General features: G+C 50.1%; 1 protein-coding gene across 1 annotated transcript; it reads left to right on the top strand.

Annotated features, from left to right (window-relative positions):
• Positions 1–498: 498 nt before the first annotated feature.
• Positions 499–1,446, top strand: LOC142091784 (olfactory receptor 10C1-like). The gene has a single exon (XM_075171139.1). It carries the CDS (start codon positions 499–501, stop codon positions 1,444–1,446), a length of 948 nt encoding a protein of 315 aa, XP_075027240.1.
• The last annotated feature ends 16,101 nt before the right edge of the window (positions 1,447–17,547 follow it).

Genomic DNA, 17,547 nt, shown 5'->3' with positions numbered 1-17,547 from the left:
CAGGGCAAAAGGTGCCCTGGTGCCCTGGTGCCCTGGTCGACTTCTCTGGCCACCCAGCGCCCAGCCAGAGACCGGGCAGCATCTGTTGCACAGCACCATGCTGAGCAGGGCTGCTTTTCTCCTGTGTGATGATAGATTGGGCTCTTATACATGGGCCTTGCCTTGCTTTGCATTTCTCTCCCCTCCCCTCCCCTCCCCACCTCACCCCTCCCCTCCCCTCCCCTTCGTCTCATCTCGTCTCGTCTCGTCTCGTCTCGTCTCCTCTCGTCTCGTCTCGTCTCGTCTCCTCTCCTCTCCTCTCCTCTCCTCTCCTCTCCTCTCCTCTTCTCTCCTTTTTCTTACAGAGAATATGGAAACTCTCAGGTGTGTGTGAACGTCCATGCTTTTTTTAGAAGAAGCTGCCTCCACAACTCCTTTGTGAAACAACACATCACCAAGAGCTTGATCTTACAGCTCTCCTGCCTGGCAAGTGGAAAAAAGAAAGCTCTACAACACAGCATGGAGAGAGGGGAATGGGACAACCAGACATTGCTGATGGAGTTCCTCTTGCTGGGACTGGGGGATGCCCGTGAGCTCCAGACACCTCTCTTTCTCCTCTGTCTGACCGTATACACAGTGACCATGGTTGGGAACATCCTCATCATTGTGCTGGTGGTCACAGACCCGCATCTCCACACACCCACGTACTTCTTCCTGGTGAATCTGTCTAGCCTAGAGACCTGCTACAGCTCCACCATCCTGCCCAGGCTGCTAGCCAGCTTCCTGACTGGAGACAGGACCATCTCTATGCAGGGATGCATGGCACAGTTTTTCTTCTTCGGCACTTTTGCAACTTCTGAGTGTTACCTGCTGGCTGCCATGTCCTATGATCGGTATGTGGCCATATGTCAACCCCTGCTTTATGCAAGCTGCATGAACTGGAAAGTATGTCTCCAACTGGTGGCTGGGTCATGGGTTGTGGGACTGCTAATTTCTACAGGAATCACATCTTTCATATCTCGCCAAAGGTTCTGTGGCCCCAGTGCAATTGACCATTTCTTCTGTGAAGAAGCTCCGTTGCTAGAACTCTCCTGCAGTGACACTGGGATGATCAGAATTCTTATTATCATACTGTCTTTCCTGGATGTAGTTTTCCCATTTCTCTTCACTCTGGCATCCTATGTCTGCATCATAGCTGCCATCCTGAGGATCCCATCCAGCCTGGGGAAGCACAAGGCCTTTTCCACCTGCTCCTCTCACCTCACTATGGTCATTGTTTTCTATGGGACCCTCATCATTGTCTACATGCTGCCCAGAACAGCAGCATTGAGACAGCTCAGCAAAATGTTCTCCTTTTTTTACACAGTCCTCACACCTCTCATCAATCCACTCATCTACAGCATGAGGAACAGAGAGGTCAAGGGGAGACAGCTGCTCACATGCCTGCTGGTGCCTCCTTTGCTGTGAGATGTCACTGAGTACCCCACACACCCACGTGTTCCTGTCAGGAAGATTTGGGGACATGATGCAGTGGCCTGTATGGATATGGAGAGCAAATGGACGCAGGAAGGAAGATGAAGGTATCTGAGAGGGCCCCTAGCCCTAACTGTGGCCAGCAGCATTCACACCTGTTACGTCAGAGACTCCAGTGGAAACAGGTCTGTCATAAATCCACCTTGAGATCAGTGCTAAACACAGGTCACACACGGGATGTCTTCAGAGCACCTCATTCTTTCTGCAGTGCGTCCTGGAATCATAGAGGAATCAGGTTGAGTGGAGAAGGCCCCTTCACTGTTGTGACACTCGTAAATCTCTGTTTCACCATTTACTTATTTACGGGGAATCCAGACTGCATAGGGAGTTGGTGTTGGATGGTGAGAGGTTTAGTTTTCATAGGAAGCATTTGAGAAGTATTTAAGACGCTTTAGACCTATCCTAAGATATGACCAGTTTTTAAATAAGATAAAAAATTGACCTTATATCCCGTCTGCTTCCCTGGACTTGTGTAGGTCCAATTTGCTTGTGTGCTCCCTATCTTAATCTTTCTTCTCCGTGGGTAATGCTTCCTTTTTGCAGATTCTGCCCTGGGTTTAGGGATGTGGTAAAACCAATGTCTCTGTATTCCTCCTGGTTAGCCCATCTGCTGACAAGTAGATCCCTGAACCAGATGAAGTCTGCTGTCATGGTTCTGATGCTACTATTCGTCTTACCCACTTCTCTCAGGATCTTAAACTCCACCCATCTGCTGTTCACTGCAGCCAAAGCTGCCTTCAGACTTCATACCCTCACCCATTTCTTCCTTTTAGGTGAGCAACTGGTAGAGCAGATAATTTACCCCAGTCAGTGATCAGTGGATCACCTGCATTAAAAAAATGTTTTTAATACACTGCAGATATCACCTGAGTTGCTTGTGATCCACTGTGTTGCCCTTTCAGCAGGTATCAGGGGGAGCAGGGAGAGTCACCCAGGAGAATGAGGATCTGTGATTGTGAGGCTTCCTCTAGCAGCCTGAAGAAGCCTTTGTCTACTTCCTCTCCTTCATCAGGTGGCTTGTAGTACGTGTCCAGCATGACATCGCCATGCTGATGAATGTTTACAGGGATGGGGCATCTACCACCTCTCCGGGCAAGCTCTTCCAGTGTTTTACCACCCTCATTGTAAAAAATTTCTTCCTTATATCTAGTCTAAATCTACCCTCTTTTAGTTTAAAACCATTCCCCCTTGTCCTGTCGCAACAGGCCCTGCTAAAAAGTTTGTATCCATCTTTCTTATAAGCCCCCTTTAAGTATTTTAAAGGCCACAATAAGGTCTCCCCAGAGCCTTCTCTTCTCCAGGCTGAATAACCCCAACTCTCTCAGACTTTCTTCCTACGAAGAGAGGTGTTCCATCCCTCTGATCATTTTTGTGGGCTTCCTCTGGACCCGCTCCAACAGGCCCATGTCTTTCTTGTGCTGAGGGTTCCAGAGCTGGACGCAGCACTGCAGGGGGGGTCTCACCAGAGCAGAGCAGAGGGGCAGAATCCCCTCCCTCGACCTGCTGGCCATGCTTCTTTTGATGCAGCCCAGGATACAGTTGGCCTTCTGGGCTGCGAGCGCACATTGTCAGCTCATGTCCAGCTTTTTATCCACCAGTACCCCCAAGTCCTTCTCGGCAGGGCTGCTCTCAATCCCTTCATCCCCCACCCTGCATTGATACCAGGGTTTGCCCCGACCCAAGTGCAGGACCTTGCACTTGGCCTTGTTGAACCTCATGAGGTTCACACGGGCCCAATTCTTGAGCTTGTCCAGGTCCCTCTGGATGGCGTCCCATCCCTCAGGTGTGTCAACCACACCACTCAGCTTGGTGTCATATGCAAACCTGAGGGTGCACTCGATCCCACTATGTCATTGATGAAGATATTAAACAGTACTGGTCCCAATACGGACCCCTGCGGGACACCACTTTCACTGATCTCTATCTGGACATTGAGCTGTTGACCACTACCCTCTGGATGCACCCATCCAACCAATTCTTCACCCACCAAACAGTCCACCCATCAAATCCATACCTCTCCAGTTTAGAGAGAAGGATGTTGTGGGGGACTGTGTCAAAGGCTTATAGAAGTCCAGATAGACGACACCTGTAGCCCTTCACATGTCCAGTGATGTAGTCACTCCATCATAGAAGGCCACTAGGTTGGTCAGGCAGACTAGCCCTTGGTGAAGCCATGCTGGCTGGCTCGAATCACATCCCTGTTCTCCATGTGCCTTAGCATAGCTTCCAGGAGGATCTGTTCCATGATCTTCCCAGGCACAGAGGTGAGACTGACTGGCCTGTAGTTCCCCAGGTCTTCCTTTTTAAAAATAGGGGTTATGTTTCCCCTTTTCCAGTCAATGGGAACTTCACAGGACTGCCATGTCTCAAATATGATGGATAGTGGCTTAGGAACTTAATCCGCCAGTTCCCTCAGGATCCGCGGATGGATCTCATCAGGTCCCATGGACTTGTGTACCTTCAAGTTCCTTAGATGGTCTTGAACCTGATCTTCTTCTGCAGTGGGCGGTTCTTCATTCTCCCAGTCTCTGCCTTTGCCTTCTGTGGCTTGGGTGGTGAAGTTTGACCACTTGCCGGGGAAGACTGAATCAAAAAATGTCACTGAGTACCTCAGCCTTCTCCATATCCCGGGTAACCAGGTCTCCTGTTTCGTTTCAGAGAGGGTCCACATTTCCCTAGAAATAGATGAGAGTGAAGAATTGGCCTGGTCCTGCACTGCTCCAGGCCTAGAGGAATCCTTTGTAGAAGTAATAATTTCCTGAGATGCTCAGTTGCAAAACATCCCAGCTAATGATATGGCCTGTGTTTCAGATTCCTTCATTGCTATCTTTTGATTCCTGTTTTTATGCCATGTTCATTCTCCCATGGATATTTATTCTGAGGGCTGGAATGAGTATTCCAAGAATTTCCATGGCAGGAACACCTCATTGCTATTATAAGGTGTGTCCGAAGTGCTGGAGGGTTCCCTTGCATGCTGGGGACGTTGGCCTGGGGCACTCCTGTGGGATTATTTTCAGCCCAATTGGCAGGGAAGGCCAAGCTCCTTCCAGCACTGAAATCCTTGACCAGATATCCAAGGATTCCCATGTGTGAGGATGGCTGCTGCTCTACCTGCAGAACTGCTCCTTCAGAAAACGTGCCCTCACCTGGGCACTGGTAGGACAAAAAGACACATCAGGGAATTCATCAGAGACTGGCCCTGAGGCCCAAAGGATGCAGGGCTTCTCTTCTGGGGAATGGGGTTGCCAATTCCTGAGAAGTCCACTCCTGCTCCCTTTGTTGCACAGGACTGGCACCCTGATTCATGTCAATGCCCCTGTGGTCTGACTCAGCCTAGTTGTATCTGGGCCTTTCTGACAGAGCCATAACGGGAGCAGCAAGCACTGCCTGGGATGTGGCCATGGGGCCAGACCATTGCAGACTAACTTCTGCTTTTCTTTCCCCATCCTTTGCTTCCTTGCTCCCTTTCTCCCTCCATTCATTTTTCTCTGCCTCTCTCTTCTGATCCACTTGGGCCAATGTTTCACAGCTGTGTCCCTGAGGGAGTTCTCTCCTCTACTGCTGTCAAAATTTCTGCCCTGGCAACACAAATTCAGTGAGTATTTCGAAGGTGCAGTCGCCCTCATCCTATTAACATTAATGGGCAGTCCTACTCTCTGTTCTGACTGCACATACAATGAGGCATGCTGTGGCCACTGATTTCTTCTTATATGTTGAAACTGCCAAAGACCCCTCTTTCCTCCACTCTGGTTTTGATTTGTGGATACTGGTACCCAGGAACCATCCTGCCTGACAGGAAATTGTAAGCAGGATGAAACTTTCTCAGCTGCTCCGTGGGTCCCAGCACGAGGGCCAGACACAACAGGCTGTTTCCTGGGATCTTTGAGCAACAAGACAGCAGGAATCTGGGAGCGGGGCACAATAGAGTTGTCCTCTAGGGGCATCCTGACACGAAGTGGTGGTCATTATTACACTGTGGGACCACACTGAGCTGAGAATTGAGAGCTCGTGCTCTCACCACCTTGCTGAAGAGCAAAGAACAGGAAACCTTCTTCCACAAGAGCTTGCATCACACCTCTAGGTTTGCTTCCTGGAGTCTTTCCTTGCACTGCTGCTGTCTCTTGCTTTTTTCCAGACACCATGGACCAGACCACTGTCACCCAGAAAAAGGGCCTAGTCACAGTGGGAGAGAGACACCTTCCAGACCACCCACACCTACCAGAGCTCTAACTTTCACACTAGGATCTGGAACCAGCAAAGGAGAGGACAAGTTCTCCCCAGTTGTTATCCTATCAGGTAGCAACTGAGTCTTGTGAGTCTCTGTGAACAGATCACAGAATCTGCCCAGAGGGGGCATTTCTGAAGAATCTAAGGCATGCTGCTTCAGTGGAAACTGTAGCCCTGAAACCAAGAAGGGGAAATCACCTGGGGTGGGAAGGAGATTTTCTGTGTGTTTGCTCACCCCTGTGACCATCTGCATAAATTTGCTCCCACTCTGTGGGAGCTGACCACAGGAAGGCATTTGGGTGAAAAGTGCAGCAGTTTTTCTTCCTGATAGTTTTGTAGGACAGGATCAGGAGTGAGGCATGATCCAGGCTCTCACTGAACAGGACATCTTGCTGTAAGCAACTCTGGCTGAGGCTCTAATGCAGCCTTCTTTTGGCAGTCTGTCATGGTTTAATCACACAGCCGGTCGCTCACTGCCCCTTCAGTGGGATGCAGGAGAGAATCAGAAAGGTAAGAATGAGAAAACTCATGGGTTGAGATAAAGACAGTTTAATAGATAATGCAAAAGCTGCATGTGCAAACAAAACAAAATAAGGAATTCATTCACTACTTTCCATCGGCACGCGGGTGTTCAGCCATCTCCAGGAAAGCAGGGCTCCATCACATGTAATGGTTACTTGGGAAAAGAAATACCATAACTCCGAACATACCCCCCACTTACTCCTTCTTCGCCTAGCTTTTATTGCTGAGCATGATGTCATATAGTGTGGAATATCCCTTTGGTCAGTTAGGGTCAGCTGTCCCAGCTGTGTTCCCTCCCAACTTCTTGTGGACCCCCAGCCTACTCGCTGGCAGGGCAATCTGAGAAACAGAAAAGGTCTCAATGCTGTGTAAGCACTGCTCAGCAATAACTAAAATATCCCTGTATTATCTACACTGCTTTCAGCACAAATCTGAAACCATAGCCCCGTACCAGCTACTATGAAGAAACCTAACTCTATCCTAGCCAAACCCAGTACATTCTCCACCCTTTATTCCATACCATTTACATCATGCTCAAGTCCCACACTATCCAACACATCCTCATTAACCGCCACCCCCTCTTCCCATCTTTTGATATATACACAGACATTGTATATAGTCTGTGGACCCTTAGTCTATGGACCACCCCTGTATAATGTCTGTTAAATGTCCGTAAATGTCCATTGAGTTAATTTAGTCCATGACTTTGGGCTCCATCTGTTACAGTGGTCACTCAGGACAGGAGAGGTGGTATGTTGCGTGGAGTTGCTGGACACTAAAGCCAGCTCAAGTTGGGCCACGGCTGCACTTGCACTTCTTCTTGTGAGGCTTGTCCTCCATTGGTTCAAGTGGTTCCTGCTATAGTACTTCCTGTAACAGTCCGTAACTCAAATCATGGGTTACAAAAATTTAAAGGCATGTCTGTTACAATGTCCACCCCTGGTCCTTTTGGGCCAGATGATAGAGTTTAACATTGGAATGAATTCCACCCATTGCCCCTGCTTTGGCATGGACTTATGCACAGACCACAGTCCCATAGAGGTGTACCTGCTGCAGTGTGACCTTATCTGTGAGCCACAGTCTCTTCAGGGGTATACTTGTTGCAGCATAAGCTTATCCACGGCCACAGACGCTTTGAGGTGTTCCAGCATGGTCTTATGCACAGCCACTTACGCTTCAAGGTGTACCTGCTGCAGCATGGACTTATCCTTGGGCCACAATCCCTTCAGAGGTATATCTGCTGCGGCACTGACATAACCACAGCCACAGATGCTTCAGGTGTCCTGCTCCCACGTGGTCTCATCCACAGATCACCATCCCTTCGACTCGAGGGCAAGAGGGTACCCAGTAGCAGAGCAATGGAGATGGTGTGAGGGGAATCTCACCTGGTCCGATGGGCCTTGGTGTGCCTGAGCCCCTATTTCAAACACAACAGTGTCTTCAGGAGTTCCACGGGATTGTGGATGCTTCAGGGGTGCCAGCATTTTAATCATCACCTGGAGATGAGGGGGCTCCTCCCTGCCTCTCTCCCAGGTGCACCTCCAGCCCCGCAACATGTCCTGCTACAAGCTGTGCCTGCCCTGCCAGCCCTGAGGACTAGAAAGAAATTTTCAAGTATCATAGGAAAGAATACCTAGATGTGGGCATTAATAGTGAAGCCATATGACCTTACCGCAAACTCAGTGGACATGAACAACACAAGTGAGCCAGATGGAGTGACATGAACACGAACAGCAGAAGTGAGTGAATGACTTGAATCTGTTGTGCAATCTGTGTGGAGACAGAGGGTCATGGGACCCTGGAAAGCTCAACTTCCTGTAATGCCCCCACAACCCCATACCCTGTTGCCATCAGCTCAGCACTGACAAGAAGCTGTGGAGTAATGTTGCAAAATTGGGAATTCCTGCATGGGTTTGGAGTGAGAATATATTTTGGGTTTCCAAAGACTGTAGATCACAGCTCACAAGGGTTACTGGGTGGGTGTCTAGTGCCTTAGGACCTGGGGACTTGTGGGTTTGATTTTTGGCTACTGAATCACTAATGTAACAGTTGAGCTAAGCCCAATCTCCAAATCTAAATTCAGAGAAAAAACATCTAATGCTGGCCATGTTACCTCTTCTAAATTAACCAAATGGAACATTTTTGGGTAATGTTCAGACTCAGCCTGCAGCCCCTGACCACAGGTTGATTTCCTGATGGTGTGGACAGACAGGAGACATTCGATATGCACATCTCCAGGCTCACTTCTAGGAACCACTGCGGCCCTTGGCCTTGAATGTGTTGTGGAGTGAGGCACAGGTCTGCCAAGGAAAGGCACAGTTTTGAAAAAGAGTAGATAGGAAGGACACAGTAGAATGGGAACCACTGGCAACCTTGTGCCCCAGAGAGGGTCATTACCTCTTTGCCCTTGGGCAGTGAGAGACTACTTGCTGTCCACGGGATAGGCCAGCATATAGATGAGGGACCTCCAGCAGAGGAAAAAACCTTCTGGCTTGGTTTCAACTTCCTGCCTGTGGTAAGCTGATTTCCACAGCCCCAGACCTAGATAGCTACAGTCTTCCCTCTGAGACTCCTCCAGCTCAATTATGCTGATGTGCTGGAGCTGTTGTTTCAACCAGTGCCCAGGAACATCAGTCAAAGCTAGTGAGACCACTTTTGAACCTAGAGCTGCCCCAGAGAGACAGCTCACAGATGTTGCTGAGTGCAGAAACATGTCCCACTGTAACCACCACATCCCAAGGTGAGGTAGGGGGACCTACTCTCACACAGAGTCTTTCAGGATCAGAACTGAGTCCTGGCATTGATGAGGCCTTAGAGGGCCTGTTCCCAAGGAAAGCTACTCTATACTTGGGGACCATCAGGTACCACAGAGCAGCTGTGGTAGTTTGGTAGCTGGTTGTGGTCCTGGATCTGCCCTGACCCATGGGGGTGTTGGGTTCACACGGAATTGGGACTTGAGTGTGTGGTTTACTGTGCCCTGGCCAAAACTGACTTGTGAATCACCTCAGCCCTACCTGTCTGTGCAACAGCTGGGTGAAGCCAGGTGCTGCGCCAGGTGATCATGGTGTTGCATGGGGACCTTGTTCCTATTATCTGTGCCCATGGAAGGTGGCCACGCTCCTACTTGGTGGCTGTTCCTGAGGCTATTCACCCAATCCCATTCCTGCTGTCCTTCAGGGCAATCTTCTGTCTGAGCCTACTCCTCCAACACAGCTCCACTCAGAGCAGGAGGAACTGTCTTCCCAACAGCTTGTGTAGCTGCTGACCTACTCCATGGCCTCCTGCAGGCCGCCAGCTCCCCACTAGAGGTCAGCAGAAGACCGGCTTCCCATCTGTAGGACATACTCCAAGCCTGAGGAGGCATTTCTGGGCAGAGATGCAGCAAGGCAATCCCTGGTGGCCACTGTCATTTGGGCAGCTGGCAACATCTTCAGGTCCAAGGGACACTGCACAAAGCTTCCCAGTGCAGTGTGACCCAACCCCGCCTTCCTCTAAGAATAGGGAAGGGTGCCCTTGTGCCCTTACATAATGTTGATTTGACCAGAACAATGCTTTCGTCCCTGGGTAGCTTGTGAGAACATCCTGAGAGGGAAGGACACACCGAGGCTAATGTTGGGTTGCAGCAGAATTTTAATGATTTAGAAGAGGGAAATGAGGTAAACAAGTGGAGTCTCTGATGCAGGGAGCACCAGATCACTCAAGAGTCTGTGCCCTGGTGCCAAAGTAGGGTTCCCAAAAGGTGTCCAACTGCCTACACCACAAAGGGAGGGGGGCAGCAGATCCCTCCAGGACTGGCTTTGTAAAAACCCATTGCCCTGGGGAGCAGAAGACAACAGAGAAAAGAGAGAGAAAAAAGAGTGTGAAGCAGGCAAGTTATACATGGGCCATGTTTTCAGAGAGCCCAGGTGTACCTCTTCCTGTCTTCCTTTGCAGGTGCAGCCGTGGATGCTGAGCCCCTCTGAAAGTGATGACCCAACGCTCTGTGCTCAGACCAGCATAATCTTCTAGCTACCTGGGTGTCCTTCTGTGGGAAGTCACCAATAGCTTTAGCAGGGGGGGCACCTCCTGCCGCAGTAGCGGCTGTAAATGCCAGAGAGGTCACAGCACCCGGAGTTGATGGGCACTCCCTGAGAGCTGAGGATGCTGCCCACGGCAGCGGAGGTGGAGGATCCCACAACGGTGTTCTGCGGGTAGGAGCTGAGGATGGGGCCGGGCAGGGTCACCACCACGGGGGAGGGCTCGATGACGACGCTGGAGTTCTGGCACTGCCTGACACAGGGCTCATTGCAGCTGTTGGCCAGTGGGGTGGGGCCGCAGGGCTGGCAGGGCTGGCAGGGCAGGCACGGGTTGTAGCAGGACATGTCTTGAGGCTGGAGGTGCACCTGGGAGAGAGGCAGGGAAGAGCATGGGGGCATGTGAGGAGCAGCCTGTCCGCCCACCACGAGGGAGCCAAGGCACGTGCTGGGCGGGTTGCTGGAGGCTGTGCAGGGAGGCACACGCATCACTTTGCCTGTCCCCCCGGGCACTGTGCAAAGACAGCCAGGCCCAGGAAAGCTCTTGCCTAGCCAAGAGCCCAAGAGTCCCCTCAGCCCAGCCCCAGCCCCTCGCCATGCCAGACCTTCTCCCCGCTTCCCCTCCTAGGACAGGCAGCCCCAAGCCCCAGTATGGGACAGAGCAGGTATTATCTGACATGTCCACTGAGACACGGCTTCATTCTGTAGGAGCAGGAGAAGGAGAAGGGACTTCAGACTCACCTGGTTCCCAAGGAGAAGAAGGAGAGTGAAGTGGATGAAAGACCAAGGACCTGCATTGGCTTTTATACTGGTCCTGCACTGCCCCAGGCCCAGAGGTAGCTCTAGCAGGATTAATAATTTTCTAACAAGCTGTTCTGAAATGTAAGACATCCCAGCTAATGATACAGGCTGTGTTTCCTGGTGCCTTTTCATTTTCTTGTTAATGCCATGCTCATCCTCTCATGGATGTTTGTTTTGAGTGTTGGAATGAGAGTTCCTAAAATTTCTGGGACAGGAACTTGTCATTGCGGGCAGAACACTCACACCAATTGCTGGAGGGGTCCTGTACAGACTAGGGACACTGGCCTGCGGCAGTCCTGGGGGGTTGTTTTCAGCCCCGTTGGCAGGAAAGACCAAGCTCCTCTCAGCCCTGCAATCCTTGAGCAGACACCCAAGGGTTCCCATATGTGAGGACGTGCCATGTCCTTTTCCCTCTCTCCCTCACAGCCCTTTCTGATTGTTACTGGTCTTTCTCTTCCACCTTCTTCTCTCAGCAGGTGGACTGCACTGCTGAGGTTCAACATTTCTCCTTCTAACACCAACCTCGGGAGAGATTTCCTAGGCTGCTTGTCTTCCTCCACTCTCTAGGCCATGTCTGGGGATTCCCAACCAATCCATGTTTTGGGCCTTGAGATGTTGTGGGGTGCTCCAGCCCTGCCAGGGTTGTGCCTAATCCACAGGTGGTCATGTGTAGGCATTTTTTCTTGATGGATGCACTTATGTGTATGATAAATTTATTTGAATGCATGGTATGGACAAATCTGCATGCAATTCCATGCAGGTGAGCATGAACACATCTGTTTATACATACCTGGCTCTCATGACAACAAGATGTGGTGGTCATGGCAGGGGCCCTTTCCCTTCTCTGTCCATGAGCACCACAGAGCTGCAGGTTCCCCAGGCCAGAAAGGGCTTAACTTCAGCAGAGCAGTGACAGCTCCCGGGTTAAGAGGTGCCTCAGCAGCAGGCACTGAGATGCAGCTCCTGTTTCCTGTGCACTTTGTTTCCTGACCCTCAAAAGATCATGTTCTGCTACTGCAGATTTCAGAGACCAAAAAGGACTGTTTCACTCCAGTTTTGAAATTTTGTATAATGCAACATACCAACAATTGGAGTTCCTCAGCACTGCCTGTCCCTGCAGGCTAGGTTGCCTCTCCCCTCCTCAGTGTTAAGGAGCTCAGAAGAACATTAGCTTTGTGTCCAGGGAGAAATGCAGAGAAATCCTGCCCACCTTGTGCAGGGAAACCTTGAGGGGATCTGCATCCAGTGCTGTGTTGGTGGTGACAAGAGCTTAAGCTACACAGAGCAAGCAAGGCAGGACAGTTGGAGACCATGGCCAACCAGGTAGCAGAGGGAGGCAGTCAAGGTGGGGAAGGCTGGAAGTTGGTGACTTCTGGCAATAGAAAAAAGGCTTCTGCTCCACCTGCAGACTTCAACTTCAGAACAGGTGCTGGTGCCTGGGAACTGGTGAGGACAAAGAGATGCGTTAGGGAATTTATCAGAGTCAGCTGTGCTCAAATCATTTTTCTGCCATGAAGGAGAAAAGACCTATGACATCTTTAGGAGACTCCCTCTCTTAGGAATCTTAAGCACCAGTCTGCTAACCTGACCTGATGTCTCAGGAGGTTTCTTGTTTGCCAGAGGGCAAATGCAATAAGTTGCAGAGGGACTGTCGAGCTTGTCCTGCCTTTGGAGTATTACCCTTGGCTGCTTTTTGGTGTGGGCACCAATCATAATGCCCAAAGTGTTTCTAGAGTGACTAAAGAGCTCTGGGGTGAAGTAAGGTTGTGAGGGCCTGAATTGGAAAGGTTTGAGTGGAAAAGAACTCATCCAGTGGATCAACACCTGGCTGCATGCTTTGTGTTGCAGACAGAACTTTTTCTGATTGCCGGAGAACTGTCTTTGATGAATGAGGACTACCGATAAAGGATGGGAAATATTTGACAAAGTCGTGCAACAGAGTCTTTGCAGTCAGGCATGCTAACAAATAGAGAAGAACTCTAAAGTAGGTATGGCAGGGGAGGTTTACCGTAAAGGAAAGAGAAGTGAGAGCATAAGGGGTAGAACAGATAGCCAAAAAGCTATGCCCATGCTCTAATTCTGGTACTCCACTAGTCTTAGCTTTAAAACATACTGGTTTTAAACAAAAATGGGACAACCAACCGGTCTCCTCCCCGCAGTGTAGCAGTTGAACACATCTCAATGAACTGTTGTCCAAGCAGTTGTTTCAGTTGAGAGATGTCCCCCACCCCCAACAACTCACAGCTTTGTTTTGCCAGCTTGCTCTTACATCTGAAGGATAGTGAAGGTGACAGAGATGTTTATGTGACTGTACTACTCAGCTGTGGGGGACACAATGTGGGTCATTCTGTGTGATGGCATTCTGTGTGATGCGGACAAGTACCGCTTGTAAATTGGATATGGAGAAGTCATACTTAGGACTGTGCTAGTCTTAGTTATATGCCCTTTCACAGCCTCAGAATATGGCTGATGGCTTCCTGCCAAGACACATGTTGGTGCACAGAAATGCTCCTTATGCAGACACAACACCCAGGAAACTTTTCCATCTAAAACATGGGTAGTATTCATGACTTACTCCTCTGAGCTGACATCTTAGGCCTGCATTCCCAGACAAACTACTTAAAAACTTTTTCAGGTACAGCAGATCAGCCTGTGTGTCTACACTCACTAGAGTGGGTTTCTTCACGTTAAGATGTGTGAGATACAGCCATGACCTAGTGTCTCTGTGCTCCTTTCATGTTTAGTGTGTCTGGTTAATCTGGGGAGGGATTCTAGGTGGGCTAGCACAGCTCAGTCCACAAAAACAGAAGACACCTTCTGTCATAGAGGTCTGAGCTCCTGTCTGCCCATGCAGAGCCTGAAAAACACTCACAGGAGCTCTTGTGGAATGCAAGGAACAATGCCAGAGAGGGATGCAACTGATCTCACCTGCCCAGGGCACAGAGCTAGCCAAGCTCTGGCCTTGGTGTTCATGGAACTGCAGCAGGTAGCCTGGAAATCTCTGCTCTGAGAAGTTTTGGATACTTCCCATGCTTGCTGTGTCCCCAGAGGATCAAAGGCAATGAACGCTAAGTAGCAACTTCCAACCTCCTTCCTCAGGTGCAGTGTGGATTCCTCTCCCTGCACCCTGGTACCTTTCCAAGGGGATGGGTGGAACCTCACCAGGTGACTCCTTTTGTGCTGTTGGGTCTGGCTGTGAACAGGACAGAGAGGGAGAACTCATCCAGGCTTGGCTGAGAATTGTCCCTCATTGTCCTGTTCTTAACCCTCTGTCTCCTGATCCTGGCTAGGAATACCTTGACAAACCTGGGGCAGGATGGTGCAGCCACTTGTAGCAGGGCAGCAAATGCACCCATGGGGTAGAGCTATGGGTATGGAGAGAGATGTTCCCCTATGCAGGTGTGGGTGGGAACATCTGGAAGCTCTCACCAGGACTCTCTGCCCTTCCCCACAGCTCCCCTGCCCTGCTTGTGCCTGGCAAAGGTATCAAGCCCTGCCTGTTCTTGCCTTGGAGCTGCCAGGGGAGATGTGCTCTGTGGGCTGCCTGGACAAGCAAGGCGTCTCCAGGGCCAGGCTGCAAGTGGGTTGGGGAGATCGTCTCCCAGGTCTGGTCCATGCCAGGAAGGTGGGCAGCAGCAGCAGCAGCCCCACCATGCTTCTGAGTCCCATGGGCAGTGGGCAAGTTCGAGGTGCAGCAGGGCGGCAGCTCCAACTTCTCTGTCAGCACCCAGTGGGTAGTTGTAGACAGCAGTTATGTCTTTCCATGGCCTTCTTGAGGCTGATCAAACCCAGTCCTCCCAGCGTATGGGTAAGGGTATATGGAATGGGAGAGTCTCTGTTTCATTAATATTACCTGATCAAGGACCTTTCTAGTGCAAGTGGGATAATACATAAAGGGGGATGCAGTAACCAAAATCACAAGGAGACACAAACTTGATAGACGAGGGATAACAATAACCAAGCCTAAAAGTCTCCAATAGCTGCTTAATGGGCCCTCAAGAAAATACAGGCATAGCTTTGGAGAAGGAGCACCTGGACTTTATAACTGATAAGAAGGGGGAAATGTGATGAACACGAGGATTTGGGAAATTTGCAGAGAGCCTGTGGGTCTAGGGAAAAATTACTAAGGAATTTTTAGGGAAAGGGAATGAGAAATAGAGATGGGGGGGTATAAAAAGGGCTTGTTAGGTGTAAGCATTCTGTCCTATCTTCTGATTAAATCTTCCTTAACTGTCTTTCCATGTAATTTCACTCTCCACGTGTGTGAATGCTGTGAGGACTGGATGCCTGAAGGGACCAGAGGGAGTGAAATGAGGCCAGCAACTGGAGTCAGATCAGAGTGAAGGCGCTGCTGGGCGTGTGATGCCAGAACCTGGAGTGGACAAGGTCCCAGTGTCAGCAACCAGTGTGGCACCACAGGTGACAAGCCCCGTATGCCTGGGTGCCAGTGGTTGGGGACTGTATTTATATTTTCCCTAACCTGTTGTGCATAGGTGTGGGCAGTTGACTGGCAAGCTTCAACCTGGACTAGCAGGCAAGTTGGAGGCCCAAGATCTGGGCAGGGATATTGCATGAGCGGAAGACCTGTACTGCTATTTGAGGGATCCTCAAGCATGGGCATGTCTGTGAGACAAGTGTGTGAGTGTGTGCATCTGTTTGCTAGCAAGCAATCTCATCCTGATGTTCCTTCCAGCCCATTTCTCTAGCATGTCTCAGCACCCTAAATAGAAGTTCTTCCCTCCTACCTAACACCTGCTTCCCTCTCAATCAGGTATCATGTATAAATGTGCTGAAAGTCTACTCTGTCCCACCATCTGGGGTGTAATAAAAATGTTAAGCAATGTTAGCTCCAGTATCAGCCCCAGGAGGATGCCACCAGGAAACTGCTACCAGGCGTCCATGACCCTGTAAGAGGGCTTTCTTACCAGCAAGCGTGTTAGGAGTTTCTAGGGAGCCGCATGGGGACAACCAAAGCCAGAGCACTCACATCCACAGCAGCAATGGTATGGGAGGAGGGAACGTGCACTCCCAGAAGAGGGGATGTATGCTTGTAACCCACAGGGGGACAGGGTGGAGGGAGTACCCATAACTATTCATGGGTGCATATGGATGTGTGCATGCATGTGTAAGAGTGTGTGCGTGTGTGTGCGTGTGTGTGTACGTGCTTGTGTGTGTGTGATTATAATTTTCTGGGATTAGCTAACAGGAAAGTGTTTAGATATTTGTAGGTGCTTACTGACATTTCCCAAGTGTCTCATAAGGTAGTTTGTCTGTTGTATTGCTGATGCTGATCCTGAACAAATAGGACACTGATTGCCTATTAACTATGTGTTACCAATAAATCAAAAAACTGCTTCAACCTTTCTGGTTACATCACATGAACAGAGCACTTTTTCCCTCTGCTACACACCATCTTCCAAGGGAACCCAGATATCTGGTCTCTCTCTTCCCCACAGACCCATCTGTCCCCAGAGAACTCAGCAGTACAGAGTAGTGACAGCCGCCTTCACACTCTAACCCAGAGATACCCCAGTACTCTCCGCAGAAAACCCAGGCATACAGCTTTCCAGTCTCCCACCCCCTTCCCCAGCCTGCATGGTCTTTTTATTTAGTCAAGAGTCTGCACTGGGATGCACTTGCCTGGCTTCAGCAGAGTGCCTTCACTTCTCACCTCCCTCTTTGCAAATCTCCACCCTTCCCCTTCCCATTCTTTTCTATGCCCCAGGCATTGGACTGTCTTCTGGGGAGCTCACCGCCTCCTTGGGCTGATTGTTTATTGTTCATGAGACCTTCTTCCTTCTGTTCCTCCACTACATGCTCCCAGAAAGCCTCCATCAAGGGCAGACTGGACAACCTTATCCACCTTCTTCTGGGACTTTGTGCTCTTCCCCTTCTTCCAAAAAGGCTTTGAAGGATTGGCCACTGGGGTGCAACAGGAAGAATGGGAGGTGTTAGATTATGTAAAATCCCAGACTGCATACACACAAAGGAACACAAAGAGATGATGGCAAGTGGGGAACCTGATTAATACCCTCAGCCAGCTGGTCCCAGGACCATCACAGGAGAGTGGCCAGCCCATTAAAGGCTCCACAAGCCCAGAGGACCATAGAGGCACAATGGCAGGCGGGGACCCAAAATAATGTACTGAGAGGAACGGACACTCTAGGCCTCAGTGCCCTTGTCTAGATGTGAGACCCATCAAGATGAGTTAGAGGGATTGGCTCAAATTGAGGGGGATTACTCCTTAGCAATATGGGACACATTACGGGATGCACAGTAAAAGTATGTGAGGATTGCTCAAGACTTATAATGGGATGTTTAAGGGAGGAACCAAATGTGGGGAAGTGCAAAGATCCAGGTGACTTGAAGAGGAACAAATGTGGCAAAACAGAGGATAAAAAAGGGATAAAAAGGACTGGTCACATGTGAACAGGTGGATGGTCAGTAAACTTGTCTGGTCATGCCCTGAGCC

Source organism: Calonectris borealis, chromosome 22 (genome assembly GCF_964195595.1).
Source record: "Calonectris borealis chromosome 22, bCalBor7.hap1.2, whole genome shotgun sequence".
Classification (NCBI taxonomy): domain Eukaryota; kingdom Metazoa; phylum Chordata; class Aves; order Procellariiformes; family Procellariidae; genus Calonectris; species Calonectris borealis.
Note: the sequence above shows the minus strand (reverse complement) of the source record. Positions and strands in the feature narration are given on the sequence as shown.